The sequence below is a fragment of the Cynocephalus volans genome, chromosome 1, assembly GCF_027409185.1.
Source record: "Cynocephalus volans isolate mCynVol1 chromosome 1, mCynVol1.pri, whole genome shotgun sequence".
NCBI classification, from domain to species: Eukaryota; Metazoa; Chordata; class Mammalia; order Dermoptera; family Cynocephalidae; genus Cynocephalus; species Cynocephalus volans.
This window is the reverse complement of record NC_084460.1, coordinates 109733615-109750734: the sequence shown is the minus strand read 5'-3', so window position 1 is coordinate 109750734 and position 17120 is coordinate 109733615. Positions and strand designations below refer to the sequence as shown.

General features: G+C 47.0%; 1 protein-coding gene across 3 annotated transcripts in view; it reads left to right on the top strand.

Annotated features, from left to right (window-relative positions):
• Positions 1–17120, top strand: part of DGKG (diacylglycerol kinase gamma) — a 148589-nt gene that overhangs the window by 49644 nt on the left and 81825 nt on the right. For 2 of the 3 annotated variants that reach the window (XM_063092352.1, XM_063092350.1), the window contains 5 exons: positions 1941–2020; positions 3151–3225; positions 5630–5715; positions 9997–10086; positions 11213–11373. In XM_063092352.1, the coding sequence (XP_062948422.1) occupies positions 1941–2020; positions 3151–3225; positions 5630–5715; positions 9997–10086; positions 11213–11373 (492 nt within the window). The remainder of the gene's footprint in view (positions 1–1940; positions 2021–3150; positions 3226–5629; positions 5716–9996; positions 10087–11212; positions 11374–17120) is intronic. The other variant, XM_063092351.1, reaches the window with a different exon arrangement.

The window sequence follows — 17120 nt, the reverse complement described above, 5'->3', positions numbered from 1 at the left end:
GTACTAGAGAAGGGAATAGAAAACTAGGCCCTCCTCCTCTGCCTATGAGCCTTAAGTTTCCTTGTCTGAAAAGGGGGAAAGCATCCCTGCACTGCCCACCTCCCAGAGGTGCTATAACATTAAATGAGAACATGCAGATTAGTGTGTTTTGAAAATCAAAACATAAGACATAATGAGGAGAGAAACTTAATATGTGAGAAAGCTCTAGACACATAGAAGGGCAGCAAGTCAGGTGGCACCCAAACACATGCACACACACGCACACATGCGCACACACGCACTGATGTAGGCATGCCAGTTGTTTACACCAGGCATCCATCTGGTTGTTCTGCATGTGTTCTCACTGGGCAGTGCCCATGCTGTATGGATTGTTAAATACTTTGAATATCACCCCCAGAGTAAGGGATTGCTCCTCCAGCTTCAAGATGCTTCTGGGTGTCACAAAGACCAGTCACACTAGGCAGATAAAAGAATTCTTAAAAATCATAAAGAATGCTGCTGCCATTTTCGAACAACATGGCACTGTGTTTGCTGGATTTTTAGCATGAGATCTAGAAAAGCAAGCATTAGACACTGAATATGGAGCAGAGCATCAGCTCTGTATCAGTGTGTCCTTCAGCTGAATCCACCAGTATTTACTGAGCACTCACTCCTGTGTCTGGTGCTATGAGATCCTTGGAAGGAGGACTACACACACACACCCCCTATTCCTGATGCATTTAAGATCCAGTTGTTTTGAGACACTTACTATGAAAGTAAAACACAAAACAAATACAAATAAAAAATAGACACTCCAGAGGATGCTACATGTGTCAAATGCAATAGTTTTAGTTGCAATAATCAAGGGAAATGTCATAGAGGAGGAGGTTCCTAAATTGGGCCCTGAGAATGAGCAGTGTTTTAAGAGGTTGCAAAGAAGAAAGTGGGCATTTCAGGGCATGGAGCAGGAGAAGCCAGTGCAAGCAGACACTTGGCTGGGAGTGCGGGAGACACACTCATGAAAGGAGAAAGAGCTAGGCTTGGCTGGAACTGCAGCTGAAGGTTAGGAGGAATTAGGGGATAACAGTAGAATGGAGCTAGATTGAAAAGGCTTTGGATGCCAGGTTAGGAGATTTGGAATTTATTCTCCGGGCAACAAGGCATCATTAAAGGTCTTGAGCAGAAATGGCATGACTGACATGGCATTCTGGGAAGGAAGTGCATGGGGACAGCATATAGGACTTACCTGCGGCGGGAAAGGCCTGAACAGAGTGGGGATGACTGCCAGAGATAAAGGGATATGCCAGGGAAAGACTCAGCAGGACAGAATCTTCCCTGGATGACTGGATGAATAATAGTACCTTTCAGAGAATCAGGGAACCAGGACAGGGGACAGTTTCATGGGGAGAGAAGATGAATCAGGTTTGGGAATGCTGAGTTTGGACTAATGGTGAGACATCCAGGTGAAGGTACCCAATGGACAGTGAGAAATGTGAGACCACAGCTCAGGAGGAAAATCGGGGCTGGAAATGTGGATTTGGAAGATGCTGGGGTGGAAGTGATGTTTCACTCCATGAGTGTTATTTAATTGATGTGTTTGAGCAGATGGCCATAACTTCTAAGATCGTGCTCAGTTATGTTTCTCACAAAATCTACTGTGCTGTGAGCACAATGCCACACCCTTGTTGAATGATTTGAAGCTACAGTGCCATTGCCCCATCTCTGATCCCAACCGCAAACCCTCATTGCCATTAACACCATTTACAGGCCACTCGAGCTGGAGACACTTAGCTGACCCTCAGAAAACTCAGCCAGTGGACAAAGACCTACTTCCCCGACCCCCTCGCTTCATGCCTGGACTGCTTCCCACCCATCTCCCTGAAACTGCCTTAGCAGCAACTCTCCTCTCGCCCCCCTATTGGGCAAAGCAGACCTAATTTCTTTTTCTTTTACCTTTTAAGTATAAGATCATCCCCACACCGGGTACCCATCCCCTGCTGGTCTTGGTGAACCCCAAGAGTGGAGGGAGACAAGGAGAAAGGTATGTTCTCTTCTTTTTCAAAGTGGAGAGGCTAGGACAGCCTGTCTTGGGTCTCTTCTTCCCCTCGGCCATTACAGAGTGGACTGTGGAGACTGGCAGACCCAGGCTCAAACCCCAGCACTACCACATACCACCTATGACCTGGCCCAAGTGACCTAACGTCCCTCTGCCTCGGTTTCCTCCTCTGTAAATGGAGATGATAATGATTTGCCCTCTCATAGGGTTCTTTTGAATATTAGAGTAGACATGGTACTTAGCCTAGGGCCTGTCACATGAGCCATTATTAGGCGCCCGAGTTCTGAGATGCCTGTTCCTTCCTAGCCTCCCAAGTCTTTTCTGGCCTTCCCGCCCCTGAGAAGGCAGGGCATCCACCTCACCAGTGAAGGAAATGCCAGTTTGCTGGTAGCTGGAGACTGCTAAGCAGAATGGGACGAGAAACGAGAATGGGCAAAGCAGCTTCTGCCTACCAGACCTGTTCAGTTCTTTGGTAATGAATGGATAACACCATGATCTGAAACCCAGATTTAAAAAATAACAAGTAAAGTTAAAGCAAGAACACAAGGACCCCTACCCCAGTCCAAGGGGCTGGACACCCCTCCTGAACTGACCTGATTAGTCTCAAGCTGGAGCCCTGAAGCCAAGGCCAGGTGTGGTCACTGTCTCTCAGCCCTCCCGTACCCCAAACCTACCTCCTGCATTTCCCCCTGATCCCAGGACTTCAGGGTGCCTCTCTCTCAGGGGAGGCCTTTGATGCCTTTTTGCAAAGGGCAGACTCATACTACCTAGAACACACAGAATATTTGAGAGAAGTTGTCTGTGGAGGAAAAAGCTTTAGAATGAAAATTCTGTTCTCTGGGTTTCTCTGCCCTGTCCTCTCTGTAAGGGGCGATGCTCCCAGGATTAGGGACTACAGTCTTGGGTGGTGGGCTGGCCTTGAACCAGGGGATGTTGCCAGGTGGATCTTGGACATCAGGGTCTGCATGCAATGTTCTCCCCTCTCGAGTTTAAATGGACTGTCATCCCTGCCATTGATGGGCTCCAGAGGTGTTTGCCCTAATGTGACTTCTCACGATGACATTTTCCTTCTCTGTCTCTCTCTACCCCATTTCTTTTTTTTTTTTTTTCCATAGAATTCTTCGGAAATTCCACTATCTGCTCAACCCCAAACAAGTTTTCAACCTGGACAATGGGGGGCCTACTCCAGGGTATGGAGATAACAATCCTTACCTCTTGTTTCTTGTCTCCCCTTTAATCCCTGAAGAAGACACCCTTTTTTATCACCTTTGTAAAATGTCTTTCATCTCTCCACTTGTCCTTCCTGCCATTTTATTCGCTTTCTCTTGTTTTTCTCACATGCCACTCTCTCCCCTCCTGGAGATACCCGGGAACACCCTTATGGCTAACTTTGCTTGAGGAGTGGCCTCCTGTACCCTGTCCCAGGAAAAGCTGTTGATTCTGTAAGAGAGGGACAGCAGGAAGGGCAGGCAGAGTGTTTTCACTTATTCGCAAGGCTTTGTTAGCTGGGATTTTCATGCTGAAACCTAAGGCGGGAGAAAGTGTTTTCTTATTGCTGCCAGTCAGCAACTTGGAAATCTCTTCGGTGACTCATGTGTTCTGCTGTGGGGGCATTTTAGGATCAGGACAATTGCTTAGTCAGGGAAATCACTTTTTTTTTCTGAACTATCTAATTTTGAGGTTGTTATGCTTCTCCTGGCCCTGCCACTTGCCCATTGGCTATTTCACTGCTCATTAGCAGAGGGGTGAAAAGAGGCAGAGCAGTGAGAGGAGACAAGGCAGCCCCTTTGTAACAGGACTGAAGGTCGGTGGCAGGAGCTGGCGCCTGTGTTAGCAGCGGCGGACGTGATGAGCGGCCGGTCCCTGTAACCGGAGGCCCCACCAGCATCGGGGCGGGAAGGCGCGAGGCCGGGCTTCGTCCCGGTGCACTCGCGCCATCTGCTGGCCAGTCCCGGACCCGGGGCTGTCTCGCTGCGCCCTGGGCTGCGTTTTCCCAGCGCGCAGCCGCTTTGCCCAACCACCTAACCCGGCTTTCTGCTCTGCGTTCAGCAAGACCCCTCAGAGGGGCTTGGAGGAAGGACTCTAGAAAGGGAATCTGACGTTGTTTTCGGTTGTCTGACACAAAGCTGTTATTTATGGCAGTGGTAGTACAAGACCCAATTAAAAGAAGAAAGGAATCATTCCTACCATGATTTACCTGTACAACTAATTTTAAAACAGAGCTCACCTATATATATCGCTGCGGTTGCCATCAGCCCCCGGGATTGCCCATGACTGCTGTATAGCACAGCCTCGTGATTGAGAGGCAGCCTACAAATACCTTTACCAGCCCACTCTCTTCCAGGGTATTTTAATAATTTAATACAGTCCTCTAGCTTGACCTCATCTGTGCGAAATTGTTTTCACTCTGGAGGGCGAGCCAGGTGGCTACTTCCAGAGCTGATGTGCGTGTCAGTCTGTAATCAGACGGGCTGTCTAGCTGTAGGGAGCCTCCACTGAGAATTCACTTCCTGTAGGAGAGCAGAGGTCTGCAAGAGAGGTGTAAGACAGGAAATGTTAATTTGTCTACACATGCACAGTGACTCCGAAAGCCTCAGGGGTTTCTCAGACCACCAGGCTGGGCGGAGAGGAAGTACTGACCTTCAGCTTCCCAAGTCCACCCCAAGGTGCCCACAGGTCACACTTATTCTAAAGAAGAGGTTCTTGACATTTCTGTGCCAGGAACCCCTTTGGCAGTCTAGTAAAGTCTATAGACCCCTTCTCAGAATAATATTTCTTGATGCATAAAATGAAATAATGTAGAATTATCACGGAAACTAGTTATATTGAAAAACAGTTATGAAAACATTAAAAAACAAGTTCATAACAGGAATATATGTGCTTTGCCAACACTAAATAGCAAGATCCAGAGGTGAGTCTAATAACTACTGTATATTCAAAGCAGTGATGAGCATAAACAATAGTATGAGATATCTGCCACAGCTGTAACAAAACATTATGATATCTATGATTGCGACTGCTGGCAAAGTCACAGGTACTGTTAATCTCTGTGATGTGATGTGTTGCCTATAATCATCATTGAAGGGAATGCTAAATTTCAATTAGTGCTTAGGGAAGATAAGAACGTGATATTTTCTCCTTCAGGTTCATGACCCTCTGCATTCTGAAGACCCCTTGGAGGTTGATGGTTGAGCAGGTTAACAGCCCTGCTATAAAGGGTTAAGGCTCCTGAGAAGAGAAGGGTGCTTGATCCACTCAATTCATTGAAGCTTATTTCTATTGGTGCCAAAATGCAGAAAGTATGGATTCCTCTACACATACAGTGGAGCATTTCTAGAAAGCCATTTTCTGTTTGTGTTGAATGTTGAATCAGATTCTCCTTATAAAAGGATGGCTCCCTGGGATTTTTTTCCATACCCAGCGGCACTGCATAGTAAGCTCTGGATTCAGAACATTAAGTGACCTTTTCAACCCCAAAAGGAATCAAGGTCTTAACATACTCTCAGGGAACAGGGAGACTCTGACTCAACAGGTATCAAGTGTCAGCCACAACCCAATAAACAAGACCATTTTGGCCTTTCTTCTCCTTCCTAGATTGAACTTCTTCCGTGATACCCCGGACTTCCGTGTTTTGGCCTGCGGAGGAGATGGTACAGTTGGCTGGATTTTGGATTGCATCGGTAAGTATGAGCTGGGAGGGCCTTTACTGTTTATTTATAGTAAGTATATTTAAAGTCAGCAGACAGCAATAAAAAAGAAAGCAAAATGGGGCCATATCTTGTTTGTCCTTGTATCCACCCTCTGACTAATGCTTGATTACATATCTAATTTGAGTGGAATAAAATAAAGAAATAAGACGATGGAAGGATTCCCATAGATGCAGAGATAACAGTTTAATTTCAACCCTTTCTTCAAAACATATCTGTCATACCAAGTGGCAGGACAGACCAGGTTTGGGGCAGAACTGGAACTCCAAATAGACCCATGGTGGTAGATAAAGACCAGGGAACTACGCAGAGGTGCATAGCCCAGGGAAAATCACCTTGGGATGAACACCTGGAGCCTGAGTCCAGAGAGCACATCTGGAAAGTGCAGATCAGTGCGAGCAAAGACATGGCTACGTTGGGCTGTGTCCAATACGCCTAGATCAACAGGGCAGTGGGGAGGACCCAGGCCGGGGATCTGGAGGCCTGAGTTCTACCCCAGCTCTGCCTGGATCTGTAGGTCCTTGAACATGTCAGTCCCAATAAGTGATGGAGACTGACTCTGAGATTCTGAGATGGGGGCATATTCCAGATCTAACCCTAGAGAACCCAGATAAACCCTGCAATGTGGAACACAAGGACAGAAGGCAGCCAAGGGAAGCACTGGGAAGGCCCAGAGTGATGAGCCCTGGCTGCCTCTCGTCTTTCCATCTCTCATTCCACAAATGAAATGCTGCCCATGCATTTCTGTGTGCCAGGCTGCTCTCCAGGCACCAGAGGTACAACAACAAACAAACACAAAACTCCTGCCCTCGTGGAGCTTACCTTCTGTAGAGAAGAAATGGGCAATAAACAAAGAAATAAGTGAAACACATAGTATGTCAGAAGGTGATAAAAATATAGGAGGGACAGGGCAAAGGGAGTGCAGGGGTGGGGTGGGGTTGCAGTCTAAAACCCAGTGGTCAGGGAAGACCTCCCAGAGAAGAGGAAGTCTGCATGAAGACCTGGAGGAGGGGTGAGCCACGTGGATACCCGACGGAGAGCAGCCCAGGCAGAACCAGCAAGTGCAAAGGCCCCAAGGTGGGAGCAGGCTGGGCTGCTGAAGGCAGGCCAATGTGACTGAGCAGAGTGCCAGCAGAGAGCCACAGAGGATGAAGCAGAGGTAGAAGGGGGCCAGGTCACTAGGGCATGTGGGACTTTATGCAGAATATGGCTTTTATACTGGAGAGTCCCAAGACATCAGATGGTTTTGAGCAAAGGAGAGACATGGCAGATTAAGAGAAAAGGGCAGAAGCAGGGAGACTAGTGAGGAGCAGTTGCAGTAATCCAAGTGGGAGATGACCGGGGCTTGGACCACAGTGGAAACTGCAGGCGGTGAGAAGTGGGCAGATTCTGGATATCTTTGGAAGGTGGAGGCAACAGGATCTGCTGACAGACTAGATGTGGGAGATGAGAGGAAGGGAGGAGTCAAGGATGGACCAGGACTAGACCCTGAGCCAGGCGGGGAAGGCTGGGCCTGCAGGGGTCCTAAGTAGACCACCTAGAGGGGTGAGAAGGCTCAGGACCGCACACCTGCTGTCTGCTGCTCCCACCAGTGCTCTGGTTTCCATGGACACAGCCCTGCCAAGCAGCCGCCCACGTTCTCCTGTCACCTCAGGCTCTGGAGTTGTTTGTGGGAGGTGGGAGGAGTCCTCTGGGAGCCAAGGAAGGAAAAACTGATCTGCAGGGGGTGGGTGGCTGTGGTATTGGGCTATTTGCATGGTTCCCTCTCCATCACAAGAGACAGTAGGCTTTGGTGAAGTTTTATCAAATTCATCTGCACAGGACACAGGTGATAGAAGCTGCCCAAAATAGAAAGAAAGAAAGAAGATCGTGTGAGATGCAAGAAATGTTAGGTTTTTTCACAGGTTAGTAGCCCAAAGAGAAAAAACACATGTAAAAGGAATAACTGCATGTGTTCATTCATTCATTCAACAAATATTTAAGCACTTGTTCAGTGCTCTCCACAACCCCACTGTGGTCCCCTCTCTGATCTGTCCTTCCCCTATGGCCAGAGAGATCTTTCCAGAATATCAGTGGATTCGTGGCTTGCATAAAACTCATAAGTGGCTTCCCATTATTCTTAAGATAAAGACAAAAACCTTTCAGGTGATCTACAGGGCCCTGGGAGGTCCAGCCGCTGCCCACCTTTCCAGCCTTATTTCATAGCTCCATCCCTCTCCCTCCCTCTGCACTCCAGCACCCAGCCCCGTCTCAGACCCTTGAATGTACCAGCCTCCCGTCTACCACAGGACCTTTGCATAAGCTGTTTTGCCTGTCTGCAATGCTCCCCCAGCCTTTACTTGGTCAGCTTCTGCTTCAGATCTCAGCTATTGCGTGGCTGCCTCAGGGGAGTCTCCCCTGACACACTGTCAGCCCCAGTCACCTTATTACAGGCCCATGCTCCTTTCCTTTCCAGCATGAATGTGAAATTACACATTCTTTACATAAAGACCTCATTGGTACCTGCCCCTCCTGCTCGGCTATAAGAACAATGAGGGCCCAAGCCATGGCTTTCTGCCTGCTATTTGAGCTGCCGCATCTAACACACCATGTGACATGTGGTAGGCTCCAGTGACTATGTGTGCAGATGCTTTGCTGAGTGGGACACAGTCCCCCCGGGGAGATTACAGTACATTCAGGGAACAATTAAATAGACAATCATAAGAGACTGTGGTGAGGTCATCCCTGGTGCTAAAGAAACACTCAGAAGAGGCATCATCAGGTCCAGGCTGAGGCAACCAGGGACGGGTTCCCAGCAGCGGCTTCTGAGTTGAATGATAGAGAGCTCTGTGATTTAAGGAGCTGAAAACACTTCAGGATGGTTGATGTGTTGCGTGGGAAGTAGGATGAACAGAAGGATGAGGCCAGGGAGAGAGGCAGAGCCTGGATCCTGAGGCTTCATGTGGCAGGCTAAGGAGCAAAGGGGAGCCACACAGAAGTGACAGTAGTGGACCAGGGTGGTGGGGCTGTGGCTCAGGGATGGCCCCCCTTGGTGGAAGTGTGGAGAATGCATTAGGAGGGTCAGACTGAGGCCAAGAGTGCAGAGAGGAGGTCGTGGCAGCAATACCAGTGGAGAGGAATTATACCTGCACTCAGGTGTCACCATGGGAATGGAGAGACGAGATTGCTTGGAGATTAAGGAGGGAGCATGTAGAAAATGATGTGTGAACAGATGTGGGTAGGGGGGAGGGAGAAACCTAGGATGACATTCTGGTTTCTAGCCTCAGCACTGTGAGGATGGTTGGCCTGCTGAGGTGGGACCACAGAAGAAGGAGCAAGCATAACAAGACAAGAGGGAACTGCATGTGCAAAGGCAGGGAGGCACAAACTCGAACCACGTGCTATGGGGACAATGAGAAGGTCCATTACATTGTTCTGTTCTCCACTTGAGCCCTTTTGGTGTTAATCACAGCCCTGGGTCTTGCCTGAGCTCAGCCACTTAGGGCACAGGTCAGACAACCTGGGGGATCTGTGAGCTCCTGCTTTGCCTGGGTAGCCAGCTTGAGCCTCACCCTCTGATTCCTGCATCTCCCCCTCTCCCAATCGCACTACTCATATCTAGCGACACCGTGCACACCACAGTCTATGCAAAACCACACCTCCCAGAGCCCAGTGGGTACCTGTGCCTCCCTCTTCAGCTTTCCCAGCCCAGCCAACACACTGCTGTAGATCTGTGGCCAGATGAAAACATGTTCTGCTGTGCTTTCTCTGACGGTTCTGTCTGATGCTCCTTCACAACCATCAGGGGAGAAAAGATTAGGAACCTGTGTATTTGCAATTCTGGGAGATGGTGAAGCTCCAAACTGGTATGTGGGTACCCAATAACACCTGGAGGTCTTGCTTGTTTAACACAATGTTATCTTTTGAACTTTTACACCTGAATGACTTCAGGTGAGCATCTCCAGTTTTCTAAATGCCGACCATTCCCAAATATCCTCGGCCTACCTGTTTTATTGATCTATGCACCTGCCTTCAGTTACAGGTTAATTTATCTCAATATGAAAAACAAATTAACATATTCAGCTCAATTTGTAGTGGCTCACACACTTCAGATGGAATAAATGGCTTTAGGAAGTAGTGCCTGACCCATCATGGGAGGTATTCCAACAAAAAATGTTAGGGAGGGGTTCAAGTATCAGATCAGGGATAACAAAATAACTCAAACATTGTGTAATCCCATGGCATATGGTTTTCCTTCCTCTGTCTGGGTTGCAGATAAGGCCTGCTTCACAAAGCATCCACCAGTGGCTGTCCTGCCTCTTGGAACAGGAAATGACCTTGCACGTTGTCTCCGCTGGGGAGGAGGTGAGTCTGCGTGCTTGTGGCACTAGCCTGGAGACAAATGTTCCAGATTACAGGGATGCTTTACAAAATGAGGATGAACTTATCCTTTTATGTGTCACATTGCACTAAGTAATAAACTCTGCAGTGGTATCTAATCCGTGACCCTTTCCCTGCCCTCCATTTCACACCAGTGTGGAACAGGAGCTCCTCTTCTAGGCTCTGGAAACCCTGTGTTCATGCCTCCTGAAACCATCAGTTTAGAGCCTGCCCAGTGGAGCATAGTCAGCTTTAGGATAAAACCCATTATTTATTTGTCTCTTCCCCAGTATTCATCCCAGTCAGGGCTCACTTATTTGTTTCCTGTACAAAATTCCCCTTTCCCCAAATTACTGGCTTTCTGAATTAGGACTCAATACAGACTGAATTGCCACCTAACCAATTACTTACAGCCACTAGGGACATCCAGATTATACTAGGCCTTCATGGCCATGGGCCCTTATTTTGAAATTCCTCTAAGGGGAATACAGACTAGTAAACAGCTTACAGAGCAAGGGGCAGGAGCTAAGGAGAACCTTGCAAACTGCAGCAGTCCCCATGGAGCTGGGCATGCTCCAGATTGTGGAGAAGTTCAGCTCAGCACATGGAGTGAACAGATCAGTCTGCAGGCAAAAGAGGGGCAGGGACTCCAGATGGCTGATCAATTCAGAGAGTGATTCAAGACCAGTCAGGGCAGTGCTCAAGGCTCAGAGACAGGTTCATGGTTAGTGAGCAGGGACAGAGCAAGCAGGAGCAACCCTAGGGCCATCTTAAAATTCTCCCCCATGACACAGTCCTGGAATGGGTCTGTTGTTCTCCCATGCACAGCATTCCACTATCCAGCCCTCCAGTTCTCTAGGGTTTGCTTCAGCCACACCTGTCCACCTTTAGTCAGCACCTACCCTCACCCCCCACTACTTGAGCTTTCAAGTCACCCTAGCCTCTTTCTAATTACTCCCTACTGTCCTCACCTTGTCCATGGCTCAGGAAACACATGGGGAGTCTCCTGGTCACAGATACCCATGGGGTTACCTGTCCTGACAGCTACCTGTGCATCAGCAACAACTTAGCCTTTCTGTGCTGGTGGCAAATGCAATGCCATCCTCGACAGGTTATGAAGGGGGCAGCTTGACGAAAATCCTGAAGGAAATCGAGCAGAGCCCGTTGGTAATGCTGGACCGCTGGCATCTGGAAGTCATCCCCCGAGAGGAGGTGGAGAATGGGGACCAGGTCCCGTACAGCATCATGAACAACTATTTCTCCATTGGTGTGGTGAGTTGGTCAGGGACTGCCCTTCTGCATGGAAGAGACGTGCCCAGGAAGTGTTCCAGTTTTCCATTGTCCCCTCTGTGTCCCTACTCTTTACCTGTCTTACCTGCCCCCAGCCCTGACTTGAGCCCAGCATCCTGGAATGTGACCCAGATGTGGACACTTTGGTTGCGCTTTCTCCCATCCTCGATTATGGAGGAAATTCTTTCACCTATAATTTTACCTAACACAAGAAAAGACTGGAAATTTTCAAAGGACATATTTACCCTTTGGGTAGTATGAAGCAGTTAAAGTAACACCAAGAAATAACCAAGGGGCAAGGTGAGGAGATGTTCATGTGAGCTTCAGGAAATGGGAATTCTGATCCTCACGTGAGGCTCATGGGGTCCCAAGCTGGCTTGGTAGGCTTAGGACTCAGAAATCCTTCTCTCCTAGTCTCTTCCCTCCTCTCAGCCCCATTCCACACAGTCCAAGTGCTTCAGGAACCTTTGGGGGCATCTCCTCCCATCTGATCCCTCAGGCTGAGCACATGCTCCTCTCTGTTGCTCCCACAGCTCTTTATGCCCAACTCATCAGTGCACTCTCTGCATTAGATTGAAGGGATTGGTTGTCTCCCCCTCCCCAAACACACACACGCACACACACTCACACACACACACACACGCACGCGCACACACACACACACGCACACACACGCACACACACTCACACACACACGCACGCACACTCACACACACGCACACACACACACACACACACACACGGCGCAAGGACAGTGACGTTCCTCTTTCAGCCCCAGCACATCTAGTGTGGCTCAGTTAGTTTGTTTCACTGAACTCAGCTTCTGATCCAGAGGACTGAGGTGAGCACTGCTTCCCAGGCTATTTGGAACAGGATGGAGGGGCGGGGGGAATCAATCATTTTTTATGAATAGAGCTGGGGTTTGGGAGGGGATGCGGCAAAGACACAGCATTTATTGAGCACCTACTGTATACTCTCCACTGTGCTAGGCTTTATATATCCTAGTCCTCTTAGCAACCCTGCAGGTATCTTGTCCCCATCATTCCTATTACCTGTGCCTCTTTTGAAAATTTTGATGATTTAACAAGAAAAAAGGAAAGAGAAGGGAAATGATAGGTAGCTTGGGGGGATAGCAAGTTTAAGGAAAGGGTTTTATTTTTTAATGAGAAAGCTAAAAGGAGAACCATGAAAGAGGGAAGGATTAAAGATAATAATACTTTTTATTCACAGAAGGATTTAAAATTTACCATATTTATAGATATTTTCTTGATTCTTATTACTACACTGAAGAGTTTTATCTCTATTTTATGAGTGAGGAAACAGAGACTCGGTTGAAGTGATTCACCTTCATTTTCTGACTCCTCTTTTTCTATTACTGAGACAAGAGAGGCATTGCTGGACTCATGATCAGGTACTGAGAGAATGGAGGTGGTGGACTGGGGGCAAGTTTAGGTGTTCCTTGCCCTGATCTGGTTCATCCCCCGAGGCCCCCCTGCCTCAGGGGGGACATCCTTCCCTACACCTCTTATGGGTGCCCCCTCCAGTGACCTATGCACACACCTCCCTCCTCTTCTGGCTAGAGGCCCCTCTCCTTTTTGGACCAGCTGCTCAGGCTCCACCTCCTCTACAGGAGCATGTGCAGCCTTGAACTCCTGCAAATCAGATGGGACTGACAGGTCTGGGATTCAGGGGACTCCTGGAGCATGAGCTTCCCACCATTACAGCTATGCAAACCTTGTTTCTTTTTCCGATAGTAACCAGAGTATAACTTTCTAACATTTGTTGAATATCTACTGCACACCAGACCCAGTTTCCCTATTGGTTGAGATAGTCATCATTCATTTGTGTTTTGTAAGAAGGAACTATAGCTTAAAGCGACACAGAAACAAGTCAAAGCTGGTGAGTGGTGGAGCCCAGAATCAAGAGTGTTGAGCTCTAGAGCTGACTGAGCCGTGGACCCCTGAGCAATGTGGCCTCTTATAGCCCCTCCATCTTCATGCTGCCACATGCAACACCATTTGAGGAAGGGATCTCAAAATTTAGAATGCGATGGATCACCAGCACCCCTTATCAGAAATACAAATTCCATCCCCATAACAGATTCTGATTCATATTCCGACTCAGTAGGTCTGGGCCAGGTCTTGGGAATTTGCATTTTTAACAGAGATAATTCTGAGGCAGATGGTCCTGACCAAGGCCTAGTGAGTGAAGGCAATCCATTAGAGCAGAGTAGAATTGTCAGAGGAAGTGGTTCATCACAGGCTCAGAAACCAGAGCTGGAGTATGTGAAGCAGAGGAGAGGTTGGCAGGAGGAGAGAACCAGTTTCTGTGAGCCGCCAGCCAGAAGAGAGAGCAGAGACGCAGGACTGGCTGAGTGCCTGGGAGCTTCTAGATGGCAGGTTACAGCCACGGCTGTCTGCAGAATCTTCAGCCCCAAATCTTCCCTTTCTTAGTACACACAGCTCTGGCCGACAAAAACAACCGGGTTCCTGACATCTCCCTGTCTCTCTCTACTCAACGCCCCATGTGAGATGGTATTAGTATTTGCTGACCAGGTGGATGGATGCCCCAAACAGGAATAGATCACCTCCCCTCCACTAGAGAGGTGGGCCCTAAACCCAAGAGCTAAGACTGATCAGTAATCATGGTTTTACTCTACTCTTGCAAATAAGTAGGAAGGGAGGGAGAGAGGGAGGAAGGCCAGGTAATTTTCCCCCAGGAAACACATATAAACAGATTCTCCATCATCCTCAGTGGTCAAGATATTTATCGGCCCAAGGCTGACTTACAATAATCCAATCTATGCACCTTTTAAATTATGAAGAACATCAAAATATCTTGCCCATGATTTTTTCCATATACCTTTAGCTTGCGCACATTTAATATTATATTGCAGAAGAGTGAGGAACCAGGACTGTTTTTATCTCATTGGTGCACCCTTAGCCTCTTCTCAATAAAATGTTTGCAGGGATTGTGTGCTCGCTCTTTAAAATTTGGAAAGAGAAATTCTTGAGAAAACAAGTAACCAACACACAATCCTAACAGAGTCTGGGACTGACATTTGCAGAAGGTCTTGCTCCCTATTTGACTTCCCAGACTTTGTAAGAGGAGAAGTAGGTATGTAAACCAACCCAGCTTTACTTCCTTATGATGATTAAATAGAGTCGGACTCTGGCAAAGAGAGCGCTGCTGAGTCTTTGCCTCTTTTTTTTTTAATGTTAATTGGCACATTGTAATTGTACGTGCTTATGGGGCACTGAAGGACCTGGAATGTCTTATTGATATCAAATGTCTGCTGCCTTGCATTTATAAAGATGATGACAGTCACCACTGCTATTATGCCCCTTGGTGCTGTGGATCAGAATTTTCCCTGATGACGGTACTTGGCCCCCCGGGTGCCAATAGAACCCATTTAATAGATGGAGGGATAAATAAGGCAGACTCCGCTGACATATCCAGGAAGTGACATGGCCTCATCACCACCACATCCCCATCATCCCTCTGCCAGCTTCCCACTCATGAAGCGTTAAAGTAGCTGGCCTCCTCTGTCTTTCTATCTGATAACATCCACTGGCAAGAGATTTTAGACATAGTCTTTCAGGATGCCGTTTTCTCTCACTCTCTGGCCTCCTCCTCCCTGCTCTTTATTTTTGGAATAGCAGAAATGTGAGGATAGCCAGGTATCAGTGACAGGAAGTTTGGACAACAAAATAATTCCTGGGGAATGTGCAACTCTGAAGTCCTCACAGGCTCTGCTTTCACTGAGCCTTAACAGGATGGGTGAACAGTTAATCCCTTGATTCAATGAAATCTATTTCTGTTGCTAGGGGATCCCAGGGGCCAAGGAGAGGCCGCGGTCGTCACACTAGTTCACCCACCATTTTCCACCTTACAGATTGTTATTAGATTTCACCAGCCACAGTTTCCACAATAATAAGCCTCCTACCCATTAGGGAATTTGTCAATAATGCATCATTTTCCCTGCAAACTTTTGGATTCCCTGAGCATCAGATTCTTGTTTGTCACCTGTGAGAGCCATGAAGGTACTAAGACCATGGGACCCACTAAGGAGTGACTTGGACAAGGGGTCTGCAATCTTTTCTATTCCCCAATCTGCCAGAATTTTTCATAATTTTTCGTTATGAAAAATAATTTGTCTTTTCAAGTAATTTGTCTTTTTTTCTCCTTTCTGTCTTTTTATCTCCATAAGTTGCCAAGGTGATTTAGACCTGAATTATCCAATATGGTAGCCATTAGCCAGATGTGGATATTGTGCACTTGAAATGGGGCCTGATCTAAATTGAGATGTGCTGTAAGTGTAACATACACATTAAATTTCAAAAATATGTGATATGAAAAAAAAATTTTAATATTTCAGCAATTTTTATATTGGTTACATGTTATAATGATAATTTGGGGGCACATTGGGTTAATTAAAATATATTATTAAAATTAATTTTATCTCCTTGTTTTTACTTTTTTATCTGGCTACTAGAAAATTTTAAATTATATATGTGGCTTACATTATATTTCTATTGGACAGCACTGGACTAGACATTCCAATATCTCAGAGTTCAAATTACTGCTGCTTATATTTGAAAAGGACCCAAAATTCTTTGTCCAATCATGTGCTATGAGTCTTAGTTCAAGAAAGAGTAGCCCCATAACCCTACCTCCCGTCATCTCCTCTTCACCCCATACCTCATAGAAAAGACCCCGGATAGTGAGGCCATCAGAAATGCCAACATAGCACCCATGGCTTTGGAATTCCCATCTCACCCCTTCAGAACAGAAGTCACATTTTACTGTAAGTATCACCAAGAAAGGTTTGGACTATTGTAGCCCTAGTTTCTAAAATTTAAATAAAATCACTACTGATTGTAAATGTGTCCAGGTCAGTGCCGAATACAGAGAAGCTCAGGGAGTGAAGGTGAATTTTGACTCTCTTTTTAATCCTCAAGTAGAGAAGCATGGTCAGAGCCTTTACTATTATTGCCTTTTCAAGAACTAACAGCAAAGGAGCTGCTCATCTCTCCCTTGCTGCTTTGTGTACTTACCAAGGAATTACATTGTCAAATAAGGAAACACATGCTTAACTAATAATATTAAGGCTGGCCTTTGTGAAAAGAAGCTTTGTAAAACCTAGTTATGGAAAAACCAAGGACGATCAGAAGTGAACAGAAAGAAGAGGCACATACACATATCCCATAGAATACGAGCACCAGGAATGGTAGCAGCAGTATTGGGGATAGGGGGTGGTGAGGGACAAACCATGCCAGGCAACATGTGATTTGTTTTTTTCTTTTACTTATTTTTTCTCTGGCAGAAGAAATTCAGTGCTTCAAAGGAGCACAAGGAGATGGAATGTTTTCTTGAATTCTAGAGAGGCATTTGACAAATGTCAATGAAGCTTATTGAGAGTGTTCACTAAAACCTTCTCAGAGGGAGGTGGTGCAGTCTAGGAGCACAAAGCACTGCAGCTCAGAGAAGCTGTGCAGCCTGCATAGTGCCCAGAGGCAGAGGCCTCGCTGGGGTTTGCACAACTCCCACCGTGCATCATAGGGAGCCTCACGAAGACCTTCAAACTCTTGATGTGTCTTAAACTAAAAAATATATCAAGAGCTAAAGTTTAACTGCTGAACTCCCAAGCATTATTTCAGCAACAAATGTTTGCCAATCACAAAAGAAGCCCGTCTTCTTCACTTGCCATCCCACTTTTCAAATGCAGG